The sequence below is a fragment of the Bombina bombina genome, chromosome 7 (assembly GCF_027579735.1).
Source record: "Bombina bombina isolate aBomBom1 chromosome 7, aBomBom1.pri, whole genome shotgun sequence".
Classification (NCBI taxonomy): Eukaryota; Metazoa; Chordata; class Amphibia; order Anura; family Bombinatoridae; genus Bombina; species Bombina bombina.
In genome coordinates this window covers 546,131,082-546,150,278 of record NC_069505.1, presented here as the reverse complement: position 1 = coordinate 546,150,278, position 19,197 = coordinate 546,131,082, and the positions used below count along the sequence as shown (strand labels likewise).

Genomic DNA, 19,197 nt, shown 5'->3' with positions numbered 1-19,197 from the left:
CAAAAGAGAGGGGGAGAGAGAGAGAGCAAAAGAGAGGGGGAGAGAGAAAATAAGAGGGGGAAAGAGAGAGAGCAAAAGAGAGGGGGAGAGAGAGCAAAAGAAGAGAGGGGGGGAGGGGGGAGAGGGGGGAGAGGGGAAGAGAGAGAGCAAAAGAGAGGGATGGAGAAAGAGCAAAAGAGAGGGGGAAGAGCAAAATAGAGGGGGAGAGAGAGCAAAAGAGAGAGGAAAGAGCAAATAGAGGGAAGAGAGATAAAAAGAGAGGGAGAGAGAAAGAAAAAGAGAGGGGGGAGAGAGAGCAATAGAGAGGGGAGAGAGAGAAAAATAGAGGGGGAGAGAGAGCAAAATAGAGGGGGGAGAGAGAGCAATAGAGAGGGGGAGAGAGCAAAAGAGAGGGATGTAGAGAGAGAGCAAAAGAGAGGGGAGAGAGACAAAGAAAAAGAGAGGGGGGGAGAAGGGGGAGAGGGGGGAGAGAGAGAGCAAAAGAGAGGGGGGAGAGAGAGAGCAAAAGAGAGTAATGCAGAGAAAGATCAAAAGAGAGGGATGGAGAGAGAGAGCAAAAAAAATGGGAGAGAGACAGAGCAAAAGAGAGGGGGGAGAGAGAGAGCGCAAAAGAGATGGGGGGGAGAGAGCGCAAAAGAGAGGGGGGGAGAGAGAGAGCACAAAAGAGAGGGGGAGAGAGAGAGAGCGCAAAAGAGAGGGGGAGAGAGAGCGTGCAAAAGAGGGGGGAGAGAGCGCAAAAGAGAGAGAATGCAAAAGAGAGGGGGGAGAGAGAGTGTAAAAAGAGAGGGGGAGAGAGAGCAAAAGAGAGGGGGAAGAGAAAGCAAAAGAGAGAGGGAGAGAGGGAGCAAAAGAAAGGGGGGAGAGAGAGCAAAAGAGAGGGGGAGAGAGAACAAAAGAGAGGGGGGAGAGAAAGCAAAAGAGAGGGAGCAAAAGAGAGGGGGGAGAGAGTGCAAAAGAGAGAGGGGGAGAGAGAGCAAAAGCGAGGGGGGGAGAGCGCAAAAGAGAGGGGGGGAGAGAGAGCGTGAAAGAGAGGGGGGAGAGAGAGCGCAAAAGAGAGGGGGAGAGAGAGCAAATGAGAGGGGGAGAGAAAGCAAAAGAGAGAGAATGCAAAAGAGAGGGGGTGAGAGAGAGCGTGAAAGAGAGGGGGAGAGAGAGCGCAAAAGAGAGGGGGAGAGAGAGCAAATGAGAGGGGGGAGAGAAAGCAAAAGAGAGGGGGAGAGAGGGAGCAAAAGAGAGGAGGGAGAGAGCACAAAAGAGAGGGGGAGAGAGAGAGCAAGGGGTGGGACCGCTGCTGTACTGCAAAAAATGGCCCGTGTAAACGGGCTTTAGGACTAGTTGACTAATAATTGGCCACAGCAGAGAAGGTAACCTAAGTTACAACATGGCAGCTCCCATTGTTTTATAGACACTAAGGGGTCAATTTATTAAAGTCTGGCGGACATCGCTGAATGCAGACAGCATACAGTGTCCGTATTCAGCATTGCACAAGCAGTTCTAGTAAACTTCTTGTGCAAGCCCGATCGTATAGGATTGGGCGGATTGCTGTACACAGCCTCAGAGGTGGCGTATGACTTAAGGAGCAACGGTCTATAGAATGCTGCTTCTTAACTCCTGTTGCCGGCGAGCCTAAAGGCTTGCACGGAAAAAATGTGAATTGGCCCAATTCGGCCAATAATAAATTGACCCCCAAAACATTACACTTATTTTGTCAATATTTAAACAGCTAATGAAACTTTAAAAAATACATCTACATGTTATTCCCAGACTAATCTTTTCTTTGACTGCCTCATTATATCTAGTATTTACTTAGTATTTATTGTCCCTTAAAGGGACAGTCTAGTCAAAATTAAACATGATTCAGATAGGACATGCATTTTACTTTTATCATCAAATTTGCTTTGTTCCCTTAGTGGTATTTTTGAAAAGCTAAACCTAGCTAGGCTCAAACTGATTTCTAAAATGTTGAAAACCGTCTCCTAGCTCAGAGCATTTTGAAAGTTTTCACAGTTAGACAGTACTAGTTCATGTGTGTCATATAGATAACATCGTGCTCACTTATTTAGGAGTCTGCACTGGTTGGCTAAACTGCATGTCTGTCAAAAGCACTGAGATAAGGGGGCAATCTGCAGAAGCTTAGAAACAAGGTAATCACAGAGGTAAAACATATATTAATATATCAGTGTTGGTTATGAAAAACTGGGGAATAGGTAATAAAGGGATTATCTATCTTTTTAAACAATAAAAATTCTGGTGTTGACTGTCCCTTTAAAACACTGCCTGGTTCTTAGTTGGGGAAGGCTTTTCCAATTACTTTGGTTATAACTTGCAAAAGAGATCCCATTCTGACAAATAGGGGCTCTGTAATAGCTCTCCTCCATTGACAATTACCAGGTGGGGCATATAACACTTTGGGGTAGATTTATTATACCCCGGGCGGACATGATTCACTACGCTGTCGGCATTTAACATTGCACAAGCAGTACTGGTGAACTGCCTGTGCAATTCTGCCCCTGCAGATTCTGCTAGCAGGGGGTGTCAATCAACACGATCTTATACGATCGGGCGGATTGCTGTCCGCTGCCTCAGAGCTGGTGGACCAGTTAAGGAACAGCGGTCTTAAGACCACTGCTTCTTAACTCCTGTTTCCGGCGAGTCTGAAGGCTCGCGCAGAAACAGCTGTATACGGACCCATTCGGGCCGTGATAAATCTGCCCCTTCATATAGTGTTATTTTTTTATTGTGTTTTTTTTTTTTTTCATATCTGAGTAATTCTGTAAACTAAATTTATTTTCTAAAATCGCTTGGTTCGCTGAAAAAGCTACGATTTAAGTGAATAACTCACACACAAATAAAACTGATTTAGTGCAAGTACAAAAGACATAAAACAGCTTCTTTAAAGGCTTTCAAGTGACTGACGGCTAGATTTGGAGTTTGGCGGTAGATGGGCTGTTAACGCTCCGCAGGTTTTTTTCTGGCCGCACCATAAAATTAACTCTGGTATCGAGAGTTCAAAAAAATGCTGCGTTAGGCTCCAAAAAAGGAGCGTAGAGCATTTTTACCGCAAATGCAACTCTCGATACCAGAGTTGCTTACGGACGCGGCCAGCCTCAAAAACGTGCTCGTGCACGATTCTCCCATAGGAAACAATGGGGCTGTTTGAGCTGAAAAAAAACCTAACACCTGCAAAAAAGCAGCGTTCAGCTCCTAACGCAGCCCCATTGTTTCCTATGGGGAAACACTACCTACGTCTGCACCTAACACTCTAACATGTACCCCGAGTCTAAACACCCCTAACCTTACACTTATTAACCCCTAATCTGCCGCCCCCGCTATCGCTGACCCCTGCATTATATTATTAACCCCTAATCTTCCGCTCCGTAAACCGCCGCAACTTACATTATCCCTATGTACCCCTAATCTGCTGCCCCTAACACCGCCGACCCCTATATTATATTTATTAACCCCTAACCTGCCCCCCACAACGTCGCCGCCAGCTACTTACAATAATTAACCCCTAATCTGCCGAGCGGACCTGAGCGCTACTATAATAAAGTTATTAACCCCTAATCCGCCTCACTAACCCTATCATAAATAGTATTAACCCCTAATCTGCCCTCCCTAACATCGCCGACACCTAACTTCAATTATTAACCCCTAATCTGACGACCGGAGCTCACCGCTATTCTAATAAATGGATTAACCCCTAAAGCTAAGTCTAACCCTAACACTAACACCCCCCTAACTTAAATATAATTTACATCTAACGAAATTAATTATCTCTTATTAAATAAATTATTCCTATATAAAGATAAATACTTACCTGTAAAAGAAATCCTAATATAGCTACAATATAAATTATAATTACATTGTAGCTATTTTAGGATTAATATTTATTTTACAGGCAACTTTGTAATTATTTTAACCAGGTACAATAGCTATTAAATAGTTAAGAACTATTTAATAGCTACCTAGTTAAAATAATAACAAAATTACCTGTAAAATAAATCCTAACCTAAGTTATAATTAAACCTAACACTACCCTATCAATAAATTAATTAAATAAAATACCTACAATTACCTACAATAAAACCTAACACTACACTATCAATAAATAAATTAAATACAATAGCTACAAATAACTACAATTACATAAACTAACTAAAGTACAAAAAATAAAAAAGAACTAAGTTACAAAAAATAAAAAAATATTTACAAACATCAGAAAAATATTACAACAATTTTAAACTAATTACACCTACTCTAAGCCCCCTAATAAAATAACAAAGACCCCCAAAATAAAAAAATTCCCTACCCTATTCTAAATTAATAGAGTTAAAAGCTCTTTTACCTTACCAGCCCTGAACAGGGCCCTTTGCGGGGCATGCCCCAATAAAATCAGCTCTTTTGCCTGTAAAAAAAAACATACAATACCCCCCCCCAACATTACAACCCACCACCCACATACCCCTAATCTAACCCAAACCCCCCTTAAATAAACCTAACACTAGCCCCTGAAGATCTTCCTACCTTGTCTTCACCATCCAGGTTCACCGATCCGTCCTGGCATCGGGTGCTGAAGAGGTCCAGAAGAGGCTCCAAAGTCTTCCTCCTATCCGGCAAGAAGAGGACATCCGGACCGGCAAACATCTTCTTCCAAGCGGCATCTTCAATCTTCTTCCATCCGGTGCGGAGCGGGTCCATCTTGAAGCAGCCGACGCAGATCCATCCTCTTCTTCCGGTGTCTCCCGACGAATGACGGTTCCTTTAAGGGACGTCATCCAAGATGGCGTCCCTCGAATTCCGATTGGCTGATAGGATTCTATCAGCCAATCGGAATTAAGGTAGGAATATTCTGATTGGCTGATGGAATCAGCCAATCAGAATCAAGTTCAATCCGATTGGCTGATCCAATCAGCCAATCAGATTGAGCTCGCATTCTATTGGCTGTTCCGATCAGCCAATAGAATGCGAGCTCAATCTGATTGGCTGATTGGATCGGCCAATCGGATTGAACTTGATTCTGATTGGCTGATTCCATCAGCCAATCAGAATATTCCTACCTTAATTCCGATTGGCTGATAGAATCCTATCAGCCAATCGGAATTCGAGGGATGCCATCTTGGATGACGTCCCTTAAAGGAACCGTCATTCGTCGGGAGACACCGGAAGAAGAGGATGGATCCGCGTCGGCTGCTTCAAGATGGACCCGCTCCGCACCGGATGGAAGAAGATTGAAGATGCCGCTTGGAAGAAGATGTTTGCCGGTCCGGATGTCCTCTTCTTGCCGGATAGGAGGAAGACTTTGGAGCCTCTTCTGGACCTCTTCAGCACCGGATGCCAGGACGGATCGGTGAACCTGGATGGTGAAGACAAGGTAGGAAGATCTTCAGGGGCTAGTGTTAGGTTTATTTAAGGGGGGTTTGGTTTAGATTAGGGGTATGTGGGTGGTGGGTTGTAATGTTGGGGGGGGGTATTGTATGTTTTTTTTTACAGGCAAAAGAGCTGATTTTATTGGGGCATGCCCCGCAAAGGGCCCTGTTCAGGGCTGGTAAGGTAAAAGAGCTTTTAACTCTATTAATTTAGAATAGGGTAGGGAATTTTTTTTATTTTGGGGGTCTTTGTTATTTTATTAGGGGGCTTAGAGTAGGTGTAATTAGTTTAAAATTGTTGTAATATTTTTCTGATGTTTGTAAATATTTTTTTATTTTTTGTAACTTAGTTCTTTTTTATTTTTTGTACTTTAGTTAGTTTATGTAATTGTAGTTATTTGTAGCTATTGTATTTAATTTATTTATTGATAGTGTAGTGTTAGGTTTTATTGTAGGTAATTGTAGGTATTTTATTTAATTAATTTATTGATAGGGTAGTGTTAGGTTTAATTATAACTTAGGTTAGGATTTATTTTACAGGTAATTTTGTTATTATTTTAACTAGGTAGCTATTAAATAGTTCTTAACTATTTAATAGCTATTTTACCTGGTTAAAATAATTACAAAGTTGCCTGTAAAATAAATATTAATCCTAAAATAGCTACAATGTAATTATAATTTATATTGTAGCTATATTAGGATTTCTTTTACAGGTAAGTATTTATCTTTAAATAGGAATAATTTATTTAATAAGAGATAATTAATTTCGTTAGATGTAAATTATATTTAAGTTAGGGGGGTGTTAGTGTTAGGGTTAGACTTAGCTTTAGGGGTTAATCCATTTATTATAGTAGCGGTGAGCTCCGGTCGGCAGATTAGGGGTTAATCATTGAAGTTAGGTGTCGGCGATGTTAGGGAGGGCAGATTAGGGGTTAATACTATTTATGATAGGGTTAGTGAGGCGGATTAGGGGTTAATAACTTTATTATAGTAGCGCTCAGGTCCGCTCGGCAGATTAGGGGTTAATAAGTGTAGGCAGGTGTCGGCGACGTTGAGGGGGGCAGATTAGCGGTTAATAAATATAATATAGGGGTCGGCGGTGTTAGGGGCAGCAGATTAGGGGTACATAAGGATAACGTAGGTGGCGGCGCTTTGCGGTCGGCAGATTAGGGGTTAATAAGTGTAGGCAGGTGTCGGCGACGTTGAGGGGGGCAGATTAGGGGTTAATAAATATAATATAGGGGTCGGCGGTGTTAGGGGCAGCAGATTAGGGGTACATAAGGATAACGTAGGTGGCGGCGCTTTGCGGTCGGCAGATTAGGGGTTAATAAGTGTAGGCAGGTGTCGGCGACGTTGAGGGGGGCAGATTAGGGGTTAATAAATATAATATAGGGGTCGGCGGTGTTAGGGGCAGCAGATTAGGGGTACATAAGGATAACGTAGGTGGCGGCGCTTTGCGGTCGGCAGATTAGGGGTTAATAAGTGTAGGCAGGTGTCGGCGACGTTGAGGGGGGCAGATTAGGGGTTAATAAATATAATATAGGGGTCGGCGGTGTTAGGGGCAGCAGATTAGGGGTACATAAGGATAACGTAGGTGGCGGCGCTTTGCGGTCGGCAGATTAGGGGTTAATAAGTGTAGGCAGGTGTCGGCGACGTTGAGGGGGGCAGATTAGGGGTTAATAAATATAATATAGGGGTCGGCGGTGTTAGGGGCAGCAGATTAGGGGTACATAAGTATAACGTAGGTGGCGGTCGGCAGATTAGGGGTTAAAAAAATTGAATCGAGTTGCGGCGATGTGGGGGGACCTCAGTTTAGGGGTACATAGGTAGTTTATGGGTGTTAGTGTACTTTAGAGTACAGTAGTTAAGAGCTTTATGAACCGGCGTTAGCCCAGAAAGCTCTTAACTCCTGCTTTTTTTCTGCGGCTGGAGTTTTGTCGTTAGAGCTCTAACGCTCACTTCAGAAACGACTCTAAATACCGGAGTTAGGAAGATCCCATTGAAAAGATAGGATACGCAATTGACGTAAGGGGATCTGCGGTATGGAAAAGTCGCGGCTGAAAAGTGAGCGTTAGACCCTTACCTACACGACTCCAAATACCGGCGGTAGCCTAAAACCAGCGTTAGGAGCCTCTAACGCTGGTTTTCACGGCTAACGCCAAACTCTAAATCTAGCCGTTAGAGAATTCATTTAAAAAAATAAGAAACTGATCAATTATTTTCTGAAAAGTGTAACAAAACCGTGAGCGCTAGATTACAAGTGTATCACTAACATTTACGCGTGAACAGTAAGGGGTTAATTGCGGCTGTTGGCGCGATATACGCTAGAATGATTACCGCGTCCTCAGAGCTCTGGTTAACTATTTCGCAAAACAAAAAAGTGTCATAAAACACATAAAAAATACATAACAAAGTAAAGTTACCCTCATAATAAAACTATCTAATATATAACATTGTTCAAAAATATTGCACAAAAATGTTATAAAGGCTTAAAGAAATATGAGGTCTCAAGTGTTAGAAAAAATAAGGTAGGCAAATGCCATAGAAATACATACATATACATGTCTAAAGCTGGATATGTATATATATATATATATTTATATATGTGTCTATATATGTGTACATATGTATTTATATGTGTATATATGTATATATGTATTTATCTATTTATATGTCTATATATGTATTTACAGACATTTAAAAACATATAAACACATAAATACATAGATACACATATAAACACATAAATACATATATACACATATAAACACATAAATACATAGATACACATATAAACACATAAATACATATATACACATATGAACACATAAATACATAGATACACATATAAACACATAAATACATAGATACACATATAAACACATAAATACATATATACACATATAAACACATAAATACATATATACACATATAAACACATAAATACATAGATACACATATAAACACATAAATATATAGATACACATATAAACACATAAATACATATATACACATATAAACACATAAATACCTAGATACACATATAAACACATACATACATATATACACATATAAACAAATACATATATACACATATAAACACATAAATACATAGGTACACATATATAGTTTACTTTCAACTAAATAGAGTTCCACTTGTAATTTGGCCCTGAGTTGGTTTTAGGGGAAATAGAATTATGTGCAAATTTGTAATTCAATAATAGCCACTTTAGCAGTTGAAGTCAAGGCACAAATTCATTTAAATTATTCATGAAAATCATCTATTAAAATAGAAAGAAAGAAAGAAAGAAAAGTAAAGAATAAGAAGCACATTTCTTGAGTGAGAAGGCTAAAAAATACTATGCAATATAGTAGACCACAGCATGGTAAATATATTAAATAGGAATAACTCCCCCCCCCAAAAAAAAAAAAAAAAGTTTAATGATTCAAACACTGCATACAATTTTAAATATCTTTCCAATTTACTTCTATTCTCAAATTTGTTTCATTCTCTTGGTATCCTTTGTTGAAGGAGCACTGACGCACGACAGAGAGCCAGATGAGCACATCTGCTAAGCCAATGACAAGAGGCACATACAGCATCTGCAGCTACCAGTCAGCATTTATCTCCCAGTACTGCATTACTGCTCCTTAGCCTACCGAGCTATGCTTTTGAACAAAGGATACCAAAAGAATAGAGTAAATTAGATAACAGAAGTACATTTTAAAGTTGTTTGAAATTGCATGTTCTATCTATACCATAAAAGATTTTTTTTAGAATTGATCTCCTTGTAATAAAATGATTGTATTTTGTATTAACTATCTAAAAAGTAACCCATATAGAAATTATAATCTATACTATAATCGCGTTTGTAATGCATCTGTCGCCGTTGTCAGTTGTGCTCGCAGCCAAAAGAATCCACCTTGATGCAGCGTAAGCTTTATCCAGGTTGATTGCGAAAATGGCAGGGTGATGAAAGAATCCACCTGGATGCAGCGTAGCCAAACGAAGCATTAAAGGGACACTAAACCCAATTTTTTTCTTTTATGATTCGGATAGAGGATGCAATTTTAAGCAACTTTTTAATTTACTCCTTTTATCAATTTTTCTTCGTTCTCTTGCTATCTTTATTTGAAAAAGAAGGCATCCAAGCTAAGGAGCCAGCCAATTGTTGGTTCAGAACCTGGACAGCGCTTGTTTATTGGTGCTCGAATTATTAACAAAAAGAAACCTAACCGTCCGCACAAAGTATTAACAAAAAAAAACTAACCGTTCGCACGAAGTATTAACAAACAGAAAAACTAACTGTCCGCACAAAGTATTAACAAACAAAAAAACTAACCACCCGTACGAAGTATTAACAAAAAAAACACCTAAGCGCCCGTATGAAGTATTAACAAGAAACACCTAAGAGCCTTCAAGTAATATTAACAAACAAACACCTAAACCGCCAACCCCCACATCGCAAATTAATAAAGTAATTAATCCCTAATCCGCAAATTAAACATATTAACCCCTAAACCACCAACCCCCACATCGCAAATTAATAAAGTAATTAATCCCTAATCCGCAAATTAAACATATTAACCCCTAAACCACCAACCCCCCACATCGCAATAAACCTAATTAGCCTATTAACTCCTAAGCCACAAAGCCCCACAATGCAAATAACTCATTTAACTACTAAGCCCCCTAAGCTAACACCCCCTAAATTAACCCCAATTACATAAAATAAAAACTAAGTTACAATTAAAAAAAACTAAGATTAGATTAAATAAATAAGTCTAAAATTACAGAAAAAAAGTAAACAAAATTATGAAAAATAGGGGTATTACCTAAACTAATACCCCTATGAAAATAAAAAAGCCCCCCTAAAATAAAAACAACCCCTAATCTAAATTAAACTACCAATAGCCCTTAAAAGGGTCTTTTGTAGGGCATTGCCCTAAGTTAAACAGCTCTTTTACCTAAGAATTTTTACCAATTACCCCCTAACAGTAAACCCCCCCACCCAACCAACCCCCCCAGAATAAAAAAACCTATGTCTAAAAAAACCTAAGCTTCCCATTGCCCCTAAAGGGGCGTTTGTATGGGCATTGCCCTTAAAAGGGTAATCAGCTCTTTACAAACAGCTCTTTTGCACCCATTAAAAAAAATCCCTAATCTAAAAAAAAGCACCCCAAAAAAATAAAAAAACCTAACTCTTACCCCGAAAAAGGTATTCACAGTTCCTGAAGTCCAGCTGCAATGGTGAAGGTCTTCATCCAAAGCGGGGACATCTTCTATCTTCGTCTGGAGCGAAGGCGGCGTGGAGCGGATCAGCGATTCCTTCTGCACCGCCTTCACTCCGGATGAAGATAGGAGATGTTCCCGCGCTGGATGAAGACCTTCACCGCCTGGAAGAAGACCTTACCCGCCTGCCTTCAGGAACTGTGAGTACCTACTTCGGGGCTAAACTTAGAGTTTTTTTTTTTCTTTTTTTGGGGTGCTTTTTTTTTTAGATTAGGGATTTTTTTTTAGGGGTGCGAAAGAGCTGTTTGTAAAAGAACTGATTGCCCTTTTAAGGGCAATGCCCATACAAATGCCCCTTTAGGGGCAATGGGAAGCTTAGGTTTTTTTTTTTTTACAAATAATTTTAAAAAGGACAATATTTGCTCACTACGAAAATCTAATGCCAGCAGTCCAAGAACATAGAAAGGTTTTGATGGAAAGGTCATTTTGATGGATTTTTAGCTAGGGAGTGACCTTTTTCTAGTGATGCCCTTAAAGGGACAGTCTAGTATAAATTAAACTTTCATTATTCAGATAGGACTTTTAATTTTAATCAACTTTCCAATTTACTTTAATCATCAAATTTGCTTTTTTTCTCTTGGTATTGTTAGTTTAAACTTAACCTAGGTAGGCTCATATGCTAATTTATAAGCCTTTGAGGGCTGCCTCTTATCAGTTTTTTAAATCTCTTTTCAAAGTACAGATGGGCTATATAGATAACACTGTGTATAGGCACAGGGGGTTATTTAAGATTTAGCACAAAACAATGCTAAATGTAAGTTAATATATAATAAACAGTCACAGTCATGTGATTAGGGGGCTGGAAGAAGGTTCTTAGATACAAGGTAATCACAGAGGTAAAAAGTATATTAATATAACTGTGTTGGTTATGCAAAACTGGGGAATGGGTAATAAAGGGATTATCTATCTTTTAAAACAATAACAATTCTATGGTAGACTGTCCCTTTAAAGGGACACAATACCCAACATTTTTTCTTACATGATTCAGACAGAGCAAACAATTTTAAACAAGTTTCCAATTTACTTCTATTATCAAATTTGCTTTGTTCTCTTACAGTAGTTACCTTTTGTTGAAGGAGCAGCAGTGCACTACTGGGAGCTAGCTGAACACATCAGATAAGCCACTGACAAGAGGCATATCTGTGTAGCCACCAATCAGCAGCCACCTCCCAATAGTGCTTTGCTGCTCCTGAGCCTACCTAGGTATACTTTTCAACAAAGGACAGCAAGAGAATGAAGCAAATTACAGTAGATAATAGAAGTAAATTGGAAGGTTGTTTAAAATTGCATGTTCTATCCGAATCATGAAAGAAAAATATGGAATGATAGGGGGCACCCTAGGTGAAATAGACAAATGATCTAAAGATGAAAACAAAAACAATGTAAAAAAGTACAATGAATCTAATAAAATTATATAAAAAAATATATGAAGTGCATATGCAATCAAATCCTATATTATAAATGGCCCGGTATGTGCAGTATCATGCGCAGTAGAGACTGCGTGAGGACAAACATATCTGGCCGTAAGGAAGGATCAGTCAGTGAGGATCAGGAGCGGGTGTGGCAGGGGGACGTGACTGGGTGGCAGCGGGTGTGGTGAAGCGTGACCAACGGAGCAGACATGACAGGGCGTGGCCGAACAGTAGCAGGTGTGGCGGGGGCGTGGTCAGATGGGAACACGGACGGGTGGGACTGCTACACTGCAGAAAATGGCCCATGTGTTGTACACAGGCTTTAGGACTAGTTATTAATATTGAAAATAATAAATATAGTTGAAAAAATTATCACATAAGCACTATAGTTAAAACCATAATAAAAGTCCAAAGAGTTGATAAATCCACGGCCAGACAGCTCTTTGTGAAGGGATATGTGGTCCGAATCCCAGAATCAGCAATCTGTAGACTATAAGCATAAACCGAAGCGCCAGTAATGCCAGGAATGAAGTGGAATAAGTACAAGGTATCAAGTTGCACTCACGTGTTAGAAGAGGCTTAGGTACAAGTGTCTGGGAGTGCGCTGATGAAAAAAAGCTAACATTTATTGCTCAAGTGCTAACCAGGCACTGTGGTAGACCAAGTGTACCCAACCCAATAAGACATCCATTCCTGTTGGTGTACCACAAGAGGCCAGTCTAATGGGTGACTGAGATATCCCAGCCTGCTCTTTTGCACCAATTTCCAGTGGCGCCTTTCAATACATGAGTGAAACTTGATACCTTGTACTTATTCCACTTCATTCCTAGCAATACTAGGCCATGTGGCGCTTCTGTTTATGCTTATATTCTAATTAAACAAAAATGTTGGGTTTCATATCCCTTTAAAGTGATGGTTCATTTTTACTGTTTACTACGCGTATTTCAGAATAACTGCATATAACATGTAAAACCACTGTTTTGTTTTTTTAAAACCCTTAGTAGATTTTTTATAATGTTATGTACTAATTCTACCTCGCTATTTTACTTCATCTGCCCCATCATATTTCCTAAATCAGACCTTGTGTGACGTAGAGAACGGCCCCACCTGCTCTCTACATAGAGAAGAATGCATGTTCCTGAGTCTTAGAAATCCATGCATGCGCAATTGTAACAAAGAGCTGCACTATTTCAGAGAACCGCTGCTTACTATAAGTATCTGAAATCAGTGATGTAAGTAGGGATTCACATGTTTTCAGATAGCCCATGTGCGAAAAATTTACGCACATAGAGTCTGTGATGCTGCCTACAAAGAAGCGTATGTTTTTTTTAATCGAAGGGGCATCATTTGGGTTTTTCTGGACGCCAAATGGCCCAGATTCTGATTGGAAAGATTTGAAACTGTCACCAAAAAAATGCTTTGGCTACGGGTGGAGGATGAGGGCATAAAACATAGACACAAGTGTGGTAATAGCATCATACCATCACTTTAAAGGGATACTAAACCCAGATTTTTTTTTTCTTTCATGATTCAGAGCATGCAATTTTAAGCAACTTTCTAATTTGCTCCTATTATAAATAGATAATAGGAATAAATTAGAAGTTGCTTAAAACTGCATGATCTATCCGAATCATAAACAAATTTGAGTTCAGTGGCGTCACTAGGGGGGGGCGGGCCGCACCCGGGTGACACCCTCCAGGGGGTGACACCAAAAAAAAAAAAAAAAAAAAAAAAATTTTTTATTTTTTTATTTTTTTTATTTTATTGAAATTCAAAGAAATACAATGTTGAGATGCATAGATCATTTTATTAGAGGCTGGCATTTGTGAACATTAGTGGGACTGGGGAAGTTGTAGACACACAATTTTTTTGCCCCTTGAGCCAGTGCTGCAATTTCAACAAATAGTTTTCCCGGCTGCTTTTGCTTGTTTGTACTTTGCTCCTCCCCTGCCCAATTTCACTATGAATGTTGTGGGTGTGCCGTGGGGCTTGCAAAGTTGCGCTGCTAGCCTAAACCTGCCTGCCTATCTGTGCTCACTGCTCAGTGACATGCGGCCCAGGGCTGTGCACTGACAGACTTGGAACAGAGTAAGAGAGAGCAGAATTTTCATAGTTTGTGCACCTAAACCTTTTCTTCAGTGATTTATTTTAGAGTGCTCTGTTTATCTTTCATTTGATGTTCTGCTGAGCCAGGGAGCAGCTCTAGGCATGAGCCTCATAATTAATGCAGTGCAGTTTACATATTTTGTATGTGTGTGTCTGAGTTTTTGTGTGTCTCAGTGTTTTTGTGTGTGTGTTTTTGTGTGTGTGTCTGAGTGTGTTTCCGAGTGTTTGTGTGTGCATCTGAGTATGTTTTTAAGTGTGTCTGAGTGTTTGTATGTGTGTTTGCCTGTGTTTTTGTGTGTGTCTGCTTTCTGGGGGGGGGGGTGACACCATGACTTACCGCACCGGGTGACACCAACCCTAGTGACGCCACTGTTTGAGTTTAGTATTCCTTTAAGCTGTAGTCTTGGTGATCATATGGACTTTAATGCATCTTGGTTGTTAATTATTATGTACCTAATAATAATGCCATGCATTGCATTTCTCTAATTTAGTATTGAATTACACCTTCTGCTATGGAACACCCGAACCAGACTTCAGTGACATTTTTCATTATAAAAGGTATTTCAGATGTTCCGAAGCTACAGGGACCAATCTTCTGTCTTGTTCTCATTATCTATATCATTAGCATAGCTGGTAACATGACCATCGTTATACTTGTCTGCCTGGATCCCCATTTGCAAACTCCAATGTACTTCTTCCTATGTAACTTGTCCCTCATGGACATGTCTACCATCACCGCTACTCTACATAAGGTTTTTGTTATCTTCATTACAGGGAACAATAAGGTGACCATTGCACTCACGTGTTAGAAGAGGCTTAGGTACAAGTGTCTGGGAGTGCGCTGATGAAAAAAAGCTAACATTTATTGCTCAAGTGCTAACCAGGCACTGTGGTAGACCAAGTGTACCCAACCCAATAAGACATCCATTCCTGTTGGTGTACCACAAGAGGCCAGTCTAATGGGTGACTGAGATATCCCAGCCTGCTCTTTTGCACCAATTTCCAGTGGCGCCTTTCAATACATGAGTGCAACTTGATACCTTGTACTTATTCCACTTCATTCCTAGCAATACTAGGCCATGTGGCGCTTCTGTTTATGCTTATATTCTAATTAAACAAAAATGTTGGGTTTCATATCCCTTTAAAGTGATGGTTCATTTTTACTGTTTACTACGCGTATTTCAGAATAACTGCATATAACATGTAAAACCACTGTTTTGTTTTTTTAAAACCCTTAGTAGATTTTTTATAATGTTATGTACTAATTCTACCTCGCTATTTTACTTCATCTGCCCCATCATATTTCCTAAATCAGACCTTGTGTGACGTAGAGAACGGCCCCACCTGCTCTCTACATAGAGAAGAATGCATGTTCCTGAGTCTTAGAAATCCATGCATGCGCAATTGTAACAAAGAGCTGCACTATTTCAGAGAACCGCTGCTTACTATAAGTATCTGAAATCAGTGATGTAAGTAGGGATTCACATGTTTTCAGATAGCCCATGTGCGAAAAATTAACGCACATAGAGTCTGTGATGCTGCCTACAAAGAAGTGTATGTTTTTTTTAATCGAAGGGGCATCATTTGGGTTTTTCTGGACGCCAAATGGCCCAGATTCTGATTGGAAAGATTTGAAACTGTCACCAAAAAAATGCTTTGGCTACGGGTGGAGGATGAGGGCATAAAACATAGACACAAGTGTGGTAATAGCATCATACCATCACTTTAAAGGGATACTAAACCCAGATTTTTTTTTTCTTTCATGATTCAGAGCATGCAATTTTAAGCAACTTTCTAATTTGCTCCTATTATAAATAGATAATAGGAATAAATTAGAAGTTGCTTAAAACTGCATGATCTATCCGAATCATAAACAAATTTGAGTTCAGTGGCGTCACTAGGGGGGGGCGGGCCGCACCCGGGTGACACCCTCCAGGGGGTGACACCAAAAAAAAAAAAAAAAAATTTTTTTTTTTTTTATTTTTTTAATTTTATTGAAATTCAAAGAAATACAATGTTGAGATGCATAGATCATTTTATTAGAGGCTGGCATTTGTGAACATTAGTGGGACTGGGGAAGTTGTAGACACACAATTTTTTTGCCCCTTGAGCCAGTGCTGCAATTTCAACAAATAGTTTTCCCGGCTGCTTTTGCTTGTTTGTACTTTGCTCCTCCCCTGCCCAATTTCACTATGAATGTTGTGGGTGTGCCGTGGGGCTTGCAAAGTTGCGCTGCTAGCCTAAACCTGCCTGCCTATCTGTGCTCACTGCTCAGTGACATGCGGCCCAGGGCTGTGCACTGACAGACTTGGAACAGAGTCAGAGAGCAGAATTTTCATAGTTTGTGCACCTAAACCTTTTCTTCAGTGATTTATTTTAGAGTGCTCTGTTTATCTTTCATTTGATGTTCTGCTGAGCCAGGGAGCAGCTCTAGGCATGAGCCTCATAATTAATGCAGTGCAGTTTACATATTTTGTATGTGTGTGTCTGAGTTTTTGTGTGTCTCAGTGTTTTTGTGTGTGTGTTTTTGTGTGTGTGTCTGAGTGTGTTTCCGAGTGTTTGTGTGTGCATCTGAGTATGTTTTTAAGTGTGTCTGAGTGTTTGTATGTGTGTTTGCCTGTGTTTTTGTGTGTGTCTGCTTTCTGGGGGGGGGGTGACACCATGACTTACCGCACCGGGTGACACCAACCCTAGTGACGCCACTGTTTGAGTTTAGTATTCCTTTAAGCTGTAGTCTTGGTGATCATATGGACTTTAATGCATCTTGGTTGTTAATTATTATGTACCTAATAATAATGCCATGCATTGCATTTCTCTAATTTAGTATTGAATTACACCTTCTGCTATGGAACACCCGAACCAGACTTCAGTGACATTTTTCATTATAAAAGGTATTTCAGATGTTCCGAAGCTACAGGGACCAATCTTCTGTCTTGTTCTCATTATCTATATCATTAGCATAGCTGGTAACATGACCATCGTTATACTTGTCTGCCTGGATCCCCATTTGCAAACTCCAATGTACTTCTTCCTATGTAACTTGTCCCTCATGGACATGTCTACCATCACCGCTACTCTACATAAGGTTTTTGTTATCTTCATTACAGGGAACAATAAGGTGACCATTGCAGGCTGTATGACACAGCTCTACCTATTTCTGTCCTTCACCGGTGATGAGTTGTCTATATTAACAGCCATGAGTTATGATCGCTATGTGGCCATCTGTAACCCTTTACGGTATCAAGCTCTTATGAACCCTAAAATCTGCATTATAATGGCCACTATTTGCTGGTTGTATGGCTTTCTTCAAGCTATACCTTATCTTTATTTCATATCAAGCTTCTCTTGCTACAGATCCAACAAAATCAATCATTTCTTCTGCGACGTTGTGCCTCTGATGCAAATCACGTGCAGTGATACCTCTGTATTAGAACTATATATACTTACCGGATCAAATATTTTAGCTGGTTTAACACCCTCCCTTTTAACCTGCATACCATATATTTTTATTATTTCCACCATACTTAAAATTAGTTCCAGCACAGGGCGCCGTAAAACGTTCTACACCTGCTCCTCACATATCACAGTTGTGGTTCTTCTCTACGTGACTCTTTTTTGTCAATATATTCGACCAGTCTCAATGGACAACTTAAACTCAAAAAAGCTTTTATCCCTCATTAACACAGCTGCAGTTCCTATATTAAATCCACTGATATACAGTTTAAAAAATAAAGATGTAAAATCAGCATTGGGACAATGGGTAAAGTCTTGTAAAGTATAAATTTACTTATGCCAAACATTTAAATATTATTTCATACCTGCTATAATAAATAAGTAGACAAGTATCTACAGCTCTGGAAAAAATAAAGAGACCACTCTTCTCAAATCAGCATCTCTACATGTATGGCAGCCATTCCACTCCAGTTTCTATGTATGTTGGATTCCAACACAAGCACACCTCATTCTACTTAATTGGTTACTGATTAGGTGATAACCTGAACCAAATCATATTTAATGAGGAAAAGTATATAAACACTGAGGTAGTCATCACTATCTTCTTACAATAAGACCATCTGGATGGCTAAAACAGTGCTAGTAGCACCTCAAAAGTAATTGGAATTAAAAAAATGTTGAAAAGTTTTGAGTTCGGAAAAGAAGGGTTCAATTCGGATTCTGACATTGGGAACAACAACAAGGCTACAGACCGCAGAGCATGACCACCAGCTCATTCCAATTTCACTCAACAACTGTTGGATGACATCATGTGACCTACTAAAAGAATGGCATGGTGAGGATGAGTTGAAACAGGCTCCTACGGGTAGCATGAAGTCATGCAAAGCTAGAAAAAGCCCTTCATCAATGAGAAGCAAAGAAGAGCCAGGAGGAGGTTTACAAAACAACATATGGATTGGACCGTAGAGGACTGGAGTAAGTTCATCTTCTCTGATGAGTCCAATTTTCTGCTTAACACCTGGTCATCTATTGGTTAGACAGAGACCTGGAGAAGCCTACAAGCCACAGTGTCTCACACCCACTGTGAAATTTGGTGGAGGATTGGTGATGATCATGGGGTGCTTCAGCAAGGCTGAAATGTTGCAGATTTATCTTTGTAAAGGATGCATAAATCAAGCCAGTTACAAAGTTATTCTGGAAGAAAACTTGCTTATTTCTGCTCTAACAATGTTCCCCATCTCTGAGGATTGATTTTTTCAGCAAGACAATGTTCCATGCCACATAGCCAGGTCAATCAAGATGCGGATGGAGGACCATCAAGTCAAGGCCCTGTTATGTCCAGCCCAGGAAAATGGATGGTCACAAGTCATCAAACAAAGCCAAGCTGCTTAAATTTTTTTTGACAGGAGTGGCATAAAGTCACCCAACAGCAATGTAAAAGACTGGTGGAGAGCATGCCAAGATGCACGAAAGCTGTGATTGAAAATCAGTGTTATTCCACCAAATATTGATTTCTTAAATCTTGTTAAGTTAAAACTTTAGTATTGTGTTGTTTAAAAATGAA

General features: G+C 39.8%; 1 protein-coding gene across 1 annotated transcript; it reads left to right on the top strand.

The window, feature by feature from the left end:
• The first annotated feature begins 17,025 nt into the window (after positions 1 to 17,025).
• LOC128636536 (olfactory receptor 5V1-like) lies at positions 17,026 to 17,961 on the top strand. Its single transcript, XM_053689534.1, has one exon. It carries the CDS (start codon positions 17,026 to 17,028, stop codon positions 17,959 to 17,961), a length of 936 nt encoding a protein of 311 aa, XP_053545509.1.
• Positions 17,962 to 19,197: the final 1,236 nt, after the last annotated feature.